General features: G+C 41.7%; 1 protein-coding gene across 1 annotated transcript; it reads left to right on the top strand.

Annotated features, from left to right (window-relative positions):
• Positions 1 to 5,141: 5,141 nt before the first annotated feature.
• LOC101872338 (D(1) dopamine receptor-like) lies at positions 5,142 to 6,515 on the top strand. The gene has a single exon (XM_005144089.2). The coding sequence runs from the start codon at positions 5,142 to 5,144 to the stop codon at positions 6,513 to 6,515; it is 1,374 nt and encodes a 457-aa protein (XP_005144146.2).
• The last annotated feature ends 11,343 nt before the right edge of the window (positions 6,516 to 17,858 follow it).

Below are 17,858 nucleotides of genomic sequence, written 5' to 3'. Positions count from 1 at the left end.
ACATGCAGCTTTTGTGTGAGACCTGACAGGTTGAAATAGTGCACTTGTGTTTAAATTAGAACTCTATAGTGCTGTCTTCAGTCATTCTCAATAAGGGATTTACTCAAGGCATTGGATTGAAAAGGACAGCTCAGTAGAACTTAACCAAATGCCTCAGTATCTGCTAGAAGCCAGTATCAGGTCCTTAATGAACATCCATGATCTCTATGCTGACAAAACTCTGAAAACTTCCAAACTTTTAGGTCCAAATACTCTTGTGTATGCAGCCTAAATATGTCCTGAACGAGCTGCAGTGAGAGACTCCAGTGTGTGCTAATCTTGCCACTCCCTGGGCATGCTGGCAGCCACAGGAAGGAAACTTGCATACAACAGCAGGAAGAGAGCCATACTCTAATGACATTCCCCGTCTGGATGATGATGTTGGGGCATGCTGCAGCACACACCTACAGCTCAATTTAGGCAAAGCTTGAGGGATGCAGTCACTAGAAGAACACAGAACCACTCTGTTTAGATTATATAAACCAAATACACACATGAAGCAGAGACCCTGCACCCCATCAATTTGTCAACCACACTACAATAAACTACCTTACTGATTATGGTAGGAAAGGATTTCATTGGCAAAGTTTCTGCGAAGAGCCATCATCCCTTGCTGAGCTGGTTTAAAATACTACCTTGATTTTGCCAAAATAGCAAGAAAGGAGAATTGATGTCAATTGTTCTTTGACATTTAAAATTCTTTAAATATTATCCTTCATGACAGATTGACAAAATAAGAAACCTCTCTGTCTCTTAAGGAAATCTGTTTAGCTGCTTAGTGGTCCAAATACGCAAGAAGTAGGATCTTCACTGCTGGGTACCCATTGCACTGTGATACCAGGAAGTATTGCAGAAAAGCCATCTATCTGTAGTTCATGCTCTCCTAATGCCTTTACAAGGAAATCCCAATTGCAAATAGGGACCGTCTTCCAAATTACATCATATGAAAGTGTCACAGCATTCCCACAGACTGGTATTCATAAGCTATCATACAGCTATGCTTGGAAGGCCTTTCCAAAAAGTGAATTTGACAACTCCGGCCTGTATGTAAGAAGAGAAGCCAGGCATTTTTCCCAAAAAAGTAACTTAGTTAGATACTACATCACTTTTATTCTCCCTTATTAAATCTTGAAGATATCCCAAACTCAGGAGTTGATTTACTAAGCAACTCATAGTAAAACTGTAGTAAGAACATTAACTTCAAATGATGTGAATGGCTACAGTGGACTCTGTACTGGACATCACAAATTCAAATTATTTCTGTTAAGCCTGAACTAAACATGCTTTTGATACTTAGCTGTCGATTTAGTTATTCTTTCTTTAACTTCTCCAGATAGTTTCTGAAACAATTAATTATTTAGTGGCTTCCAATTCACTCATACAGCAAATCCATATCTCTGTAATAGAAAGATCATTATTTTTCAGTAAATTCACTGTACAAATTGATTAGCAGTCTGTGATCAAGCTCACAAAACTCACATAGCATTGAAAGCATTAATATAATATATAAATCCAAGATGGTAAGTGTACACACACAAAAGTGTACAAAATTGATTAGATTCCTTAGCTACACAGAAATGGGGAAACAGATAATCGTACTGGCTTCAGATGCAATGTTATCACCTTCAATAACATTTTGTTCCAAGACATTTAAACTCAGCCCCCAAAAGTAGCTGTGAAGGCAGTCACAAACCTCAGTTTAGTCTGATTCACATACTGTCAACGGTTTTTCAGACTGCAAGGAAAGCAGCTTGTTCAGAGCATCATTTTACCAGTACCTCAACACATCTTTACACAATGTGATCTCATTCCTTAGAATTATATCACTTCATGAACTCGGTTATAATAACGCTCCCCCATTTGAACAAGATTTCAAAATTAAATGAACTATTTAATTAATCACTGCTGGTATGACATTTGTTTGACAAAACAGCAATGATTTGCATTGAACAAATGTGGCTGAAATCTAAAGTCATCCTCTTTAAAGAGACCACGTAGTGTCAGTGAGGTTTGGCATTAGTCTGTGCACAGCTGCAAGCACAGTGTGGACCCTGCCATTAACCTGCTGGAGGCTCTTTCTCCTCCGCCAACTCCAGCACGACAGCACAGGACACAAGAAGTGTGGTGGCCTTCCAGGATGCACCTTGAGGCTTGGGTTGAAATACCATCCTGTTGAACACTGAGTTTTGACCTGTTTCAGTTGCTCAGCGAGTGTATCAGGGACATAGGCAGAGGCATGAGCTCCGAATGCAATCATAGAAAACCATTAAAGGCTTAATTTTATATTCTGAATCAGATCTTCTCTTATTCATAACATGTGAGCACTGAATCTAGGATGAGATAGTTTTACAAGAAGGAAGTAAGATAAGAAGTAGAAAAGGGGAAGGAGAAGGAAACTGATTTTCATTTCTTATATAGGTCTATTTAGGCCTCCTTCTTTCTCTTCATGGAGAGAGAGATTTTGAATACAGTGACTGTGTTTAAAACTGTACAATATCAAGACATTATATACATTACAGTATATTTTGTGTATATTCTCTGGGTAAGTTTATTTTTTCACAAATGGAATGAGCTTGCAATTTTCTGGAGTCACGAGAGGCTACTCAGACCTTTCCTGTTCCATCCATAGCTGTTTCCATTCAAGAAACAGCTATGTGCCTTAAAATCAAAGCATTTTCAGTTCACTGCATACACTGGTTTTCACACAGACTTGTGTTTTCCCCCAGACTTGTGTTTTCCCCCATGTCTCTCCTCCCTCTCCAGTAAGCTTACACTTCACTCCATCATGCCCAATATAGGAATAAGAGCAGGCGAATGTTTCTATTCCTGTCTTTGCCACTGACTCACTGTATAGTTCCTTAAGCATTTGCATCCTGCACTTGGATCCTCTTGTATCTAAGATGAATGTGGCTGTTGATGTTTTCTTTAGAAGAGCATTCACAATGTAGTGTTTAATAAGGACTGAGTGTGCAGTGCAACCTTCCTGTCAGTGAGGATATGAGTAGGGCTTCTGACTTCTACCCAGATGCCTACTTTAATTACAACTGTAGGAAATTAATTTTTAAAGATATCTCCCTCTCAGACAGATTTTACTTCAGCCAACAGACACAAAAATTTGAGGCAGGGAACTTGCATAAAAAATATGCACACAAACCAGCATGATCACATATGCTCCCCTTTACAATGCATGCTAAAAAGGAGCTAGAGATATTTATAGAGTATAATGAGATCCTGGGAACTGGAGGTACACAGAGACACGGAAAACAGTTGTTTTTATAAGAATAATACTAGCTACCTTCCCCTGCAGAGCCCTGAAGCACTACTATCTGCTGAATATGCAAAAGCATTGCTCTTTCCTTCTCAATGCTATATTGCCTTAATTCCATCTACTGTCCCTTACGATTCTTTACAACTATATTCTGCTCTTCAGGGATATTTGATTGATTGTTGAATGAGAGTAAATTTAATGAGTCAAATTAGCAAGTGTATAAATAATCCTCACAAACTAAGATTTAGTCCTTAGTATTGGAATGGCAGAGACTTACTGTGGTTTGCAGATGCTGGCAAAATCCATGTATGTGGAACTACAAACAATTCTAAATAAGTCAAGGTGTGGAGTTGGCTGTTATCTTACAGCTTATGCTATTTGGTCAGCTATTGCTGTTTGAACAAAGTATATATTTTATCTCAGAGAAGATTCTAGATGAATTGTTTGAATTGTTAGTCTTATAGACAAACGCATGAACAAGAAACATATTCCAATTTTCAGTGTCACAGCAGGAATAACACAGTGGGCTGCATTATGAAGACTGTGGTCTCCAAGGCACGAAGCAACTAGAATCTTAAAAAACATGACCAAATGTTAACAATCTGTTATGAATGTGTATAACCCAGCTAGTTTTTCTGTAAATATGCTGAGTTTTACAGGCTGAGCTGCTGGCTCTGCTGTTCAAAATTTGTTTTAAAGATTTCCAGTCTCTGTTCTAATTACCAAGAATATTGTAACTGTTTTAATTAGGAGGCAAAAGGAAAACATAAAATACCTCATCTAAAACCAAGTACCTGTTTGGTGCCTTAATTAATGATATGAGCTGATATTTTCTATTCAGATCCCAATCTTTTTTCTCATGACAGGATTACTGGATAAGTTCTTCCAAAATAAAGGCTTATAACCTATTTGCATTAGGATACTTTTTTGAAAGTAGGTTGCAAATATATGCAAGACATTTATATGACAACATGCATATTATTATAAAAGCAAATAGAAGACTGTTGAAATACATCCGGAAACGCCTCTAGCTGAAAATAAAGAGGCAGGTTTTGGGTGCTTGTGTCTGAGGAAATGCATGAAGAACCTTCTGCCAAAATGCAGAACTAGAGATGTGTTAGGTTTCTACTGTTTTAGTTTCAATTCAAAACAAACAAAAAAAAAAAAAAAAAAAAGCAAAATACTGCTTTGGTGAAAAACACAGCTTCTAATACCCAGATTTGGTATCATTCTCAATGTAAGCAGATGCCGAGTGCTATCCTGCTCTTTAAGAAACCCGAAATACGATCGTGGTCTCCAAAAGAAGATGCTTGGAAAACGCCAGATCCTCGTCCCTAACACTTCGACAAGTGCACTCTGATGAAGAAAAAAGGCTCTTCCCAGGGTGATGCTTCGGGGAAGTCTCCCTCCGTGCCATTACGAAGGTCGCTCGAGCCTTTCCACGCCATTCTCCCCTGGCAGCCAGCTCCATCGGAACGCCGGCTCTCCTCTCCCTCCGGCCGTGCGGCACGCTTGAAGTTGCTGCTCGCCCATCCCGGCGCTGCAGGCAGAGAGCCGCGGGACCCCGAGCACCCCACCGCTCCCCTCCCGCCCCGCGCTGCCGCCGCAGCGGGACGGTCCCTTCCTCTGAAGGAGCCGCTGCGAGGCTGCACCAGCGCGGTGAGTAGCCCCGGGGCAGCCCGCCGCCTTCGCGGGGGGAACTGAGGCAGACGGCGGACGGAGATGCCCCCGCGGACGGGCGCCCTCCCAGCCGCGGACGGCGCCGGCTGCCAGGGGTCCCGCCGGCGCCTCGGGGAGCGTTGCGCCGGCAGCAGCGACAGGAGGAGCCCCCCTGATGGGGACCGCGGCAGAAGGGGGTGGCCCGCAGGCGCTGCGGGTCCTCACCGGGTGCCTCCTGGGCGCCCTGGTGCTGAGCACGCTGGTGGGCAACGCACTGGTGTGCTTGGCCGTGCTGCGCTTCCGACACCTGCGTGCCAAGGTCACCAACTGGTTCGTGCTGTCGCTGGCCGTTTCGGACCTCTGCGTGGCCCTCCTGGTAATGCCCTGGAAGGCAGTCACTGAAGTGGCTGACGGCTCCTGGCTCTTTGGCAGCCGCTTTTGCGACACCTGGGTGGCCTTCGACATCATGTGCTCCACTGCCTCCATCCTCCATCTCTGCATCATCAGCCTGGACAGGTACTGGGCCATTGCCAGTCCCTTTCGCTATGAGCGCAGGATGACACAGGGCCTTGCATGTGCCATGATAGCCACTGCTTGGGCTCTCTCCATCCTCATCTCCTTCATTCCAGTGCAGCTACACTGGCATAAAGCCAAGGAGGGAAGTTATCCAGGCTCCTGGCTGCCTGGGACACCCCGCTGTGATGTCAGCCTGAATCGTACTTATGCCATCACCTCTTCACTTATCAGCTTCTACATTCCTGTGGCCATCATGATCATCACCTATACCAGGATCTATCGAATTGCCCAGGCCCAGATCCGCCGTATCTCTACCCTTGAGCGAGCAGGGGGGCAGTGGCCAGCTCACGGCAAGGAGCCAACCTCCTCTCTGCGGAGTTCCCTGCGCAAGGAGACCAAGGTGCTGCAGACCGTCTCGATCATAATGGGAGTCTTCGTTTGCTGCTGGCTGCCCTTCTTCCTGCTCAATTGCCTGCTGCCTTTTTGCCAGCCTGAGCTCAAGAGAGGCTATGAAGGACAGTTACCCTGTGTTGGCCAAACCACCTTCAATGTCTTTGTGTGGTTTGGCTGGGCCAACTCCTCAGTGAACCCAGTGATCTATGCTTTCAATGCAGACTTCAGGCGGGCTTTCAGCAATCTCCTAGGCTGCCGGTGCTCCTGCTGTGGCACACCTGGATCCACTGTGGAGAGGGTCAACTTCAGCAATGAGCTGGTTTCCTATCACCATGACACCACCTACCAGAAGGGAGGACCTGCCTCACCATCAGTACCCCCTCCTGCCATCGCTGCCTGGGTGCAGCCCACACCCCATGCCATAAGCCTTCAGGGAGAGGACAGCAGTGAGGAGCTGTCTATGGAGAAGGGGCCTGTGACCTCCCAGTCACAGGCTGCCCCTGGCAGCAGCCCCAAGAGTTGTCAGGTGCCAGCTGTTTTGCAGTTAGATTGCAAAGCAGAGCTATCTCTGGAAACTATTACCCACTGTACAGGGTTTGGTCGGTGTGAGGGACCCCATCACTCTTTTCCAGAGGGATAAGAGATTGCGAGTTCCTCACACACACAGCCATCCCACAGGGAGAGCTCCTCTGACTCCACGTGACTTACATCCATCCTACATCCAAAAAAAAAAAAAATCCCATCCCAAAGCAATGGAAACCCATTGCTCTTACCCCAGAGGGGAGATGGGAATATGAAGTCCATTCCAAAAGGATGCAGCAGCCACATATTAAGCTCTTCCCATGGCCATCTTCACCCTTTACTCTTTTGCAGTCAGAAGACATTTCCCATGCATTTGTTCACCCTCACTTTTCAATCAAACTTGTGATCTTTATTAAGAGTAGTGAGGTAATTAGATCAAAATGAAAACAACTCATAGTTTGAGACTATAATAGATAAGTTAGTCTTAGATTTAGTTAAAATCCCATTCTCTGCCTCCCTGTTTCACATCATACAACGTGCATAGTTCTGATCTTAAAGGTTTGTGTTTGGTTTCATTTCTGTGTGTTTATGTCAAAGCCTTGTGTCTCGATTTACAAACTGAATCTGTGTTTAGGCTTCTAAATAGAATTTACTCTATTAAAATGTCACTATCTTATGTTGAGTCAAAAGACTGCCCAAACCCCTGGGAAATTAAGTTGATTTAAAGTAAGACCTCAAACACAATTTCAGGTGCCCAACTTTGGTATTCCAGCTTAATGATATTGACCTAGGATCTTCCTCATCCTCATATGTTAGAAAATGTAGTACAGTGGGATGGTGCTCGAGAACTAACACTATAACTCCAGAGAAATTTAAGCTATCAGCTGAGGCAGCTTCAATCCTTCCTTTGTCCTGTTAGCTCAGGCAGCTAATCCTTCCAGAAAGCAAGCGGGTCCACAAAACAAGAAGTGACCATATCATCTCTCTGAACACATTTCACTACTTGTAGACATGAATAGCAACAAAAAGCAGAGCAAATGGGCATTGAATGGCTTGCAGGAGAGAAAATACTGGGGAAACTTGATCATTTCTGTATGTGTAAAAAGGCTCAGCAAATATTAAGGGAATACAATAACACTTCACTGTCCTCCACTTCTGTATCTACCACTGAAGAGCTCTGCTACTGACTATCATTAACCCATTTTTTTTGGCCTTTGCCTATGATTGAGTTCATGGACCTTGATTCATGTAAGGAAGATGAAGATGCAACTGTTCAGAAAGAGACATCAAAAATGCTTACAATTCAAGAGTTTTCTTGAACTTCCAGTCTCATAGATGATACAGCTGGTGTATACAGTGCTGAAAAGCCAGTTGCTGATCACTGTCCTCCCAGTGATCCTTCTTCCTGTGAATTTTAACTGTGTATAGTCCTTAAGTTCCTGCATGTATTTCACCCCCTCTCCTCTCCACTTGCATTTATTCTTATTGGAAAAAATGCTTCTGCTAATCTGCTTTTTAATTGATAGATAGCTGGCCATGACTGCATTCTGTTCTTCATGGCCAAAAGTGGCAAGATGAGAGGTGATGGGCTTAACTGTAAGCAAGACCAAGGCAAGACTTCAGAAAAACTTTCTAAGAAGCAGGATAATTATCACTGCAGTAGATTGCCAAGGGAAGTTATGACATCTCTCAGTAAAAGTCTTGAAGATGACATTGCTAAATGTCTGTCAGAAATGACACTGATATTGTTAATCCTGTCTTGGGGAAATGGCATAGCATGTCTTGAGATCTGTTCTAGTCCTGCTTTACTATGACAACATGACTCCTTAAGCATTAAGCTTAAGATGTTTGATTATTTATTATGTTTGCATGCAACAATCTTTAGCTATTTTCTTGAAGGCAAAAAAGCTTACAGATAAGAACTTTGAGATCCCATTGGTGTATTTCCTTTCTTCTCTTAATGATTACCCATATTTCTTAACATTTAACAGCTATCATTCAAGCATGCTTAGAGCCTTATCTGAAAGAAACCCTGAAATAAACCTAATAGTTCTTTAAAAGAGGTACAAGATGTACCTCTCTGTACATAGGGTGGATTGTTGGGTTTTTTTTTTTGTTTCATTCCCTTTGGTTATTTTTAGGTGATCGTATGTGAGCTACACATGGATTCAGATGCTAAAGGGTTAGCGAATTTGTGAGATGATATTTCTTGCTATATTTCTTCTTTCTTACACAAACCAGAAACATCTATTGTAAGAGCATCGGCATCTTTTATCTCCTAAAAAAACAATCAATAAAATCTTACAGCTGTAAGAGACTTCTTATCACACCCCCTCCATACAAAAGCCCATCCTGGGGATATACTGACATACTTGATAAGATACAATCCTGAAGTGTAACTCCCTCACTGCCTGCTACACTTTCTGTTGCAAGAGCTTCAGCTGGCTCCATCCCTCACAGGGCTAACTCCCTCTGCCCACACACATCTTTCCTCTCGTGGGCAGGCTGTCTCTGGCACAGAGACACACATGCACAGGAGCAATTTGTTGTGGATTTCTTTTAGTGTGTGTACAACGATAAAAGCTGTTAATTAGAATCACAGAATGACTTGGGTTGGAAGGGAGCCTGCCATGGACAGGGGCACTTCCCACTAGACCAGGTTGTTCAATGCCCCATCCAACCTGACCTTGAACACTGCTAGGGATGGGGCAGCCACAGCTTCTCTGGGCAACCTGTGCCAGTGCCTCACCACCCTCACAGTAAAAAACTTCTTCCTAACACTTAATCCAAATCTCTCATCACTCCTTGTCCTATCACTACATGGCCTTGTAAAAAGTCACTCTCCAGATTTCTTGTAGACCCCCTTTAGGTACTGAAAAGCTACTATAAGGTCTCCCCAGACCCTTCTCTTCTCCAGACTGAGCAAGCCCAACTCTCTCAGCCTGTCCCCATAGCAGAGGTGCTCCAGCCCTCAATCCTCTTTGTGGCCTCCTCTGGGCTCGCTCTAACAGCACCACATCCCTCTTGTGGTGGCTGCCCCAGAGCTGGACACAGGAATGCAGAGGTGCTTCTCACCAGAGCAAGAGCAAGCACCTCCCTTGACCAGTTGGCCGTGCTTCTGTTGATGCAGCCTGGCGTACAGTTGGGTTTTTGAGCTGTAAGTGCACGCTTCTGGCTCATGTTGAGCTTTTTGTCAACCGACACCCCCAAGTCATTCTCCTCAGAGCTACTCTCAATGCATTCTTCACCCAGCCTGTATTTGTGCTTGGAATTGCCCTGACCCACGTGCAGGACCTTGCCCTTAACCTTGTAGAACTTCATGAGGTTTTCACAGACCCACCTTATAAGTGGGCCCAGGTCCCTCTGGATGGCATCCCTTTTTCTCTAACGTATTAACTGCACCACACAGCTTGGTGTCATCAGCAAACTTGCTGAGGGTGCAATTGATCTCTCTGTCCATGTCACTTAACAAAGATGCTAAACAGCACCAGTCCCAGTACCAGCCCCTGAGGAATACCACTCATCACTGATCTCCACTTGGACATTCTGCGCTTGGACATTTCTTGAGCTCTTGACCACTACCCTATGGATGCAACCATCCAGCCAATTCCTTACCCCACCAAGTGATCCCTCTCCAGGCTCTGGGTACCTCTTGCTAGCACTGGCATCAAACTGGTAGGGAGTGGAATGAATTGAGATTCCCCTACCCCAGTAACTTTAAATCCCTCTTCACCAGCTTGGCAAGTCTATGACTGAAGATGCTCTTCCCCTTCTCTGACAGATCCCCCCCATCAGCTCCCACAGACCAGGTTCCTCAAAGCGGGTCCCATACTCTAAGTAACTGAACCCCTGCTTGTGTCAGGAATCAATGGAAGGGAAAAGTTTACATTTTCACAAGGTTCAAACTGCCTTTGAGAGCTGTAGTCTGTATGGGAGAAGTAGTCTGGAATTACCACAGTGAGTGATGAAAACTTAAGTGTATGACAGAGTGGGTGGCAGAAATTAGGCAAAGAATATATTTGAATAATCTTTTTTCTTAAGAATAATCAGAAATGCATGGTAGCTTTGATTTATGAAACTGTATTTGTGTTAAGAATGGGAAAAGCTATTTGTATCAGTGCCTGTGGATATAGTTTAACTAAGGTTCATTAACAGGTAAGATTGCACCTGAAAATAAATGGATTTTTACCTGAGGATAAAACCCCCTGGTCTTCGCTGAAGCTTTTTAAAGGGACAGTTTAAAATTGCTCTTTGTAAGTAGTTGATTATATTATATTGGAAATATATGATATTGGAAATAATTGTACCTAATTGTTAATGGTCATTACTGATGTGCAGATGATACATGCTACAATAATTTACATCTGTAAGGTCGATTATAGTAAATGTCATGCTCAAGACTGCAATAAATTTCAGAAAGTTCTTATTATAAGTAGCATATTACTGAAGGTACTTCATATGAAAGCTACACCACCTAGCCCTTCAGAATACATCTTCTGCTGTTGCTGACTTAATAACATGAATATTGATACTGTATGTATATTTATTTTCCTAGCCTGGAAAAGCTCCTCATTGCTAAGCTTACTGCAGACCATGCAGATCTGTGAGCAACACTTATTTTCTCAGGATTTTTTCTCTAGTGGTTTCTAGGGTAAGCAGCTGTGTTAGATCACACAAGATTTGATTAGCATCATTGGGTTCAAGTCTGAGGAGATATAATCAAACTATTACAAAAACCCCAAAGGTTTACTTTAGCAGAAATTAAGAGACAAAGTTGTTGCCTATCCACACTATTGAGGCCACGCAAAAGAAAACTCCATCCAAAGCAAAAATTTGGTGATATTTTCTAATCCATTTCTGGGTCACAACTTCCTTGGCTTGGCAAAATAAAGTGAAATGAGTTTTGGGGAGATCTATGGCTACTCCTCAAACACACTTTTTATAACTCAGATCATCAAATCTACATATTTCACCACAATATGTGTATTTAAGTGACTAAAAGCAGTTCACAGAAACTAGCAGTTCACTAGTCGTTCCACACGTACAACACCATTAACAGTGACCTAAAACATAGCTTTAAAATAGCCTTTGTGTCAAAACAGTTCAACCTCACAGATACCTTATCTAAACACTCTTATTAGTCAATATCTAACCATCCAAATAAAAACATGTTCCAGCTTAGCAAAGTACAAGTGGTGGGGCTTTACAATGTTTACCAAATGCCTCTTTGTTCAAATAACTCCCACTCCCTTTCCTTCTGTCAGTCTACAAAGGTCTTAACCTGCTACAGCTCCTATTTCTTTATCACACAGCTAAGATTAATACAAACTTCTTGCAGTCAAATAAAAGCTTATATAGGTGAGCTGCCATGGCAGCCCTTCTCACTATTACATCGCACATGAGAAACAGGGATAACGTGCCTGTAGGTGCCTGCAGCAGCTGTAGCAATGCTTATCCAACAGAGAGCTTTTCCCCTCTCTCAGATTTCTCTGAAACTTCACTGGGTTTAAAAGTTAAGCATGGGGGTAAACAGAGACAGATATGTACATGTATGTGTGCATGCCTTCTTAGACAACTGGGCTAGAAAGTGCTCTTCAAGGAAGAGGACATAAACCTCAAGGCAGGGCTGCCTGGAGCTGGAGATATAGCAGGGCAAGGACAAGAACTCCTTCCTGGCAAAGGATCACGGTTGGTCCCACCCTCCTCTGTGGCAGAGGTGCCAGGTGGCATTTCAGTAACGAGCCATCAGGTGTTGTTCCTCAAAACCAATGTAGTACCAGTTACTTACACGCAACCTCTCTGTAGCAAAAGGCAACAGCAGAACAGCAAAGAGGGACTTAAACACGAGGTTGATGCAGAATTTCATCTTTATTCCTAAGCAATATTGTAAAAAGATAAACTTCAACGCATGCACATCCTTGACATTATACTTACATTTTTTTGTGTTGTGCATAGCTTATCTACTTGCCATATCATTTATGTAGGGCTTATTTTGCATTACGCAGAAACTACCAGAGATTGCCATGCACTTTAAGAAGCTTGTTACAGTTACAGCACTGCCTTTATGTGTGTCAGTTCCAGGAATGAGAACGGATAGAAAAACCATGTGTCATTTGGCTTGAGGAAACATAAAGTCTTGGGACAATTCCACGATTCAAACCCTAACGACAGAAAAATATATTCTCAAAGAAACCCCCCATTAGCAAAAGCCTAATCAGCAAAACCTAAAAAGACTTGATTTCCTTCCAGTCCCTCCCTCCCCTCAGAATGGAAGTCTGCTCAGGTATCCAAACTGCAAGGTGTCAAGGTTTAAGCTACTGCTGGACCCTGGACACAGGGAAAACCTTCCACCTTCCCCATCTTCTTCCTCATTCACAGATGTGGATATTGAAGAGCGGTGTTAGTCCTTATATGCTGCAAAATATTTTCACAGTATCAGAAAAGTACTCTTTTTCCAAAATTAGTCTTCTCTCATCCTTCTTCTGTTTCTTGCAAAATTGTTGTAACACATTTTGCTGAGTTGAATACAGACTGAACAACACTGTGGCCTTAGAAACTCCATCCAAATATATGTACAAATAAAAAATGAATGATGTGGTTCTGATTTAGCAACTATTACATATAACTGCTATGATAAGGGTTAAAGAAACCCAAACTAACCTCATCCATAAGTTAGGTGTAACTTTAATAAATTAGGAATTCAGCAGAAATATCAATGTCAAGAAAAACAAGATCATACCTTAACTGTATATATATTTTTTTCTGATGCTAAGCTGATGCCTTAACATTTCAGTTAAGCTTTAATTGCAGTGAGAAACAGCTGACCTAGGTAGCAAAAAGAGAAATCTTTTATACAACTTGGTTGTCAACAGCATCTGTTGTGCTGCCTTTGCCAAAATTATGCCTCTTGTGCTGGATTTCAGACAACATACCTACGCACACCATATTAAGTATATTTCAATCAGTTGGATATTCCTCAGTAAAAATCCTTTTTGGGAAAAATTCACTATTCTTCATAAACTGTTTTTCCCCACCACCTGGGAGGCTGAAGTGGCTTTCTAGATGTTAAGCACTATCAGTCCAATCCCCCTGGACTGTGATGTATTTAAGGGGTTTCATCACCATAGTTACAGACTCCCATCACACAACTCTAAACTTTAACTCATTGTTATAATTTAACTCACTTTCCTGAACCCTTTCACCTTTCCTACTGTGAAGGGACATACAGCAGGATACATGCCCTGGGGATGGACTGTTCTTCAGACTTCTAGTTCTCTTAAGAATGAATTTGCATTTACACCAAAGAAAAGCACAAAGATGTTAAAGTGATGATTTTTTCTAGCATATTTGGCTTGAAAAACTTACAGCAATCCTGATCTGAGCTTGTTATCCCTCTCCAGTCCCTACCTGTGTCTAAACATTCAAAGTATTTTAGAAAATCCAGGGCTTATGCCTGCATTATATGTTTTTCTAGATTAACTACTACACAATACATAAACTGCCTATCAGTGACACTACTGCCAGCAATAAATGAAGAGTGGACATGTATGAAGGATTTTTATATGCACTGCATACAATGAATGAAAATGCTAAGGAAAATACAGGTTTATCTTTATCCAGAGAGAAAGAATTTAATCTTGAGTCAGTTTTTTTTTTTAGTTTAGGTAGTGAGAAGACATTTCCATTTGTAAAATCTGCAGAAACTGTTGCTAGGTTCCCTTTTTCTTTAAAGATCATTTTCATAGTTTTCCGCGGTTCAATGTTTTAATATATTTTTAAGTAAATTCATCTTTGCACCCATCCTCAGTGAGAACACATCACTTCATTTCACTCTTTTCATATTTAAATCTGAACTAGCTGAATGGAGTTTATATACACTGTTTCATGGACTCAAATCTCGTGATGACTTTCACATGAAAGCTAACTAACTACAACTTGCAACTAAGCAACTCGACTGAGTTTCTGTTGCAGCCAGTGGAGATCTGGGCCAAACAGTCAAGCATGTCCTGAGTGCTTTATTGGACTACGTGGACTGTCTTGGTTTAGACCAAGCTGGTAACTCAGCACCACACAGTTACTCACTCTCCGCCTTCCCCTCTCTGCGTGGGATGGGAAGGAGAATAGAAAGAATGTAAACCCCACGGGTTGAGATAAGAACAGTTTAATCACTAAAATAAAGCAAAACATAGTGATAATAGAAATAATACTAATGCTAATAAAACAAGAGAAGAAATGAAAGCTCAGAAAACACAAGTGATACACAATACAACTGTCACCACCTGCTGACCAATACCCAGTCTGACCCAAGCAGTGATCTGGGCCTTCTGGGTAACTGCCCCAGTTTATATACTGGGCATGAAGTGCTGTGGTATGGAATACTCCTTTGGCTAGTTTGGGTCAGGTGTCTTGTTGCTGCTTCCTTCTGCTTCTTGTGCCCCTCCTCACTGGCAGAGCATGAGAGACTGAAAAGTCCTTGATCTCAGTAAGCATTACTTAACAACAATGTGTTATCAGCGTTGTTCTCAGGCTAAAGCCAAAACAGCACTGCACCAGCTACTAAGAAGAAAACCAATTATTACAGCTGGAACCAAGATATGGAGGTACCTACTTCAGGATTAAAGGAACAACTCCCTAAACTATGACTAGTTGAAGGAGTAAGAAAAGCCAGTGATGTGGGATAGTAACAGACAGGGGATAACAAGATCAAGTGTGCACAGTAGTTGCAAATTTTTGCAGTTGGTAGCAAAGCTGAATCAGTCAGAGATCATACTAAAGACCTGAGAAGAGGTAATGACCTTTTCTGTGTAGGCAGAGCTGGATTTGCTCTTTCGTTTGATGGTGTCCGAAAAGTCTTACCATTTATACTTCATGAAATAACGATATAAACCATCAAAGTGATAAGAACCATCATTGTTTTAAAGCAATTTAAATAACTGGATGCATAAAATAACACAGAGCATAGAGTGTTTACTAATGCCTCACCAGTAATATAGTCCTCAGAGGCAACATCAGAGATAGAAGTTCTAGGTGCACATTTGTTAGCAGAGGGAAGGAATTGAATAACAGATAAATTTCAAAACAGCAAATTGGTAATTAGACATTTTGTCTCATGTTTTGAACTAGAGCAGAATATTAGTGCTACCAAAATACATTATGACATTAAGTCATAACAGGGCCAGTCCAACCAGCCTGACAGCATTTTACTCATAGAAAACTTTCTTGAAAACAATTTTTATTGATGGAGCTGCAATAGAAGTTCTGCACTGCTGATGCATTTCAAGAACCTTTTAAGGCTGAATTTTAATAGGTATTAAGATAGCCAGCTCTCAAGATAACTGCCTAAATTACTTCATAAAATGTCTGTATATAAGGGACAAGAAAGCATAACTTACAGAGCAACTACTGCTGGGAACAACAGAGTATTTTGGGGGCACAACAGCTTACTGCAGGCTTCTTCAAAAAGGGGCTAGATTTTCACTGTACTGCTGACAAGTTATTCTACTGAAGAAGTGTAAATCAGCTTTAAAGATATTTGTAGTGGAAGCCATTTCCTTGAGATGGGGTAAAAAGTTGCTATGATGATCCTCAGGGGCACCATCCTTGCACATCTAGGGGTAGTCCGGGGACAAGAGAACAAAGATAAAGGATAATGTCTTTTGTGCTGTGCTGTTGTCTGACAATTCAAATAAACTGATTTTATTTAAAGCACTGCACTCACTACTACCATCACTTTTGCCTCTAGCAAAATATGCACAATAGATGCTTATCTGAATATGCATTACTTTTCCCTTCTTTTTAATAGAAACAACATTTATTTCACTTCTGAATAACCCCTTTTGTGAATTTAAGCCTAACTTTCAGAGACAAGCAAATTGCAGAGGCAAAAAATCTGACTTGTAAATGTCCCACTGAGCTTCAGTTGTTCTTTAGTATGTCTTACTTTATAAAGCTGAAATGTGCAATTTTGGGGTGGAACAAGTTGGGTTCAAACAGTTCCTCAAGCCATAAGCTTCCAAATCTATTTTTTTTTCTCCTTAGGTGTTGCTTCAACATTCCTGTTGCCTGGAAGTCCAGTCAAGAGAGTCATTCCCGGGAAACACATAGATGGAAAATGAAGGAAATCTATATGTAACCAAACAAAAGAAATAACTTTAAAGGCAGAAGAGCAGCACAGGGGAAAAAACAGATTGATACCACTGAGAACTGACACTAGTATTTCTGTAATACTTAGGAAAATCATACATTTCCATTCAGGAAATGCTCATCATTGTCTCTTAGCTTCAGCTATAGTCTGTGTTCAATGAAAGTGACAATTTTCCTCATTAACACTGTATTCTGACTTAGGCTATAGGAATTTAGAGACAGAAGATCCGTCACTCTTGGCATAGTATCATGTGTGGTGATGCAAGTTATAACAGAAAATCAAAGAATTTCAGCACCTGCAAGGGGTTAACCTGAAAAAATTGGATGTATAGAGCAGGAGTCATTGTGACTTTCATAGCCTTTAGGCTTAGCATCTAATATCATGCAGTTTTGTATCCAGAAAACAGAGTGGGTTTTTTCCTCAATTTCAGTCTTCTTGCATGCAATATCAGTGTTCTATATTGCCTGCTACCATGCTAGCATGCATCCTCCATATAGTACTGTGGAGACAGTGTTCTCACAGGAGAATGGATATTTGGTACACGAGCTCTGAATAACTCCGAGGGATAAAGCAAGGCCGTGGGAGGACTGAGGAAGCTTAAGCAAGCAAGATAAGAAGAAGCTGGAATTCACTGAGTGATGAGAACTGTGGACTGTTGGCAAGCAAGTTCTCACACCTGTGCTTAACCAATTATATGTTAGTCACTAAGGGTCTTCAAGACAAGTATCCAATCATATAGCCAAATTGCTATAGGTGTGTATAAGCAATAGTATATAAGGAGTTAATGCTTTGCAATAAATGACTTTCTGTCTGATCACATTGATCTCTGACTGAGTCTGTTCTGCGGCATAGTACAAGCAGTTCCTTTCCTACCTGATACAGTGGTATTTGCTGTGATTCTGATACTATCTGACCTGGTAATTATAAAGGCCTCATCATTATGCTCTCCTAATAAGCCAGGGTGTGGAAAAATATTTTCCATTTCTAATTGAGACTTTTAATCACAGAGACACCAGGATGCAGAAAGGAGAAACAAATATAATCTGCTAACAGCAGAAAAGACACGTATCTGACCATGTTGGATGTAGAGAGAGTGCAAAAAGGGCAAAGTGCATGCACAAGATGTTTTGTGCAGCAATGGAACCAATGATGTGCACAACTCTTTTGGATGCACTTTCTTCTGGTTGGACTCAGTTCACAACGGGAAGACTTCTTTCAGAGACATCAGGTCTTTAGAAAGATTAAAGTGTATATCCAAAGAATGATCCTTTCACAGTGTCGTGGTTTAAACCCAGCCACATGGCTTGTGCACTCACT

This window comes from Melopsittacus undulatus, chromosome 4 (assembly GCF_012275295.1).
Source record: "Melopsittacus undulatus isolate bMelUnd1 chromosome 4, bMelUnd1.mat.Z, whole genome shotgun sequence".
NCBI classification, from domain to species: Eukaryota; Metazoa; Chordata; class Aves; order Psittaciformes; family Psittaculidae; genus Melopsittacus; species Melopsittacus undulatus.
Note: the sequence above shows the minus strand (reverse complement) of the source record. Positions and strands in the feature narration are given on the sequence as shown.

Bases quoted from the DNA above. Each gene is read 5' to 3' on its own strand.
- LOC101872338 (XM_005144089.2), top strand. From the start codon at position 5,142: ATGGGGACCGCGGCAGAAGGGGGTGGCCCGCAGGCGCTGCGGGTCCTC.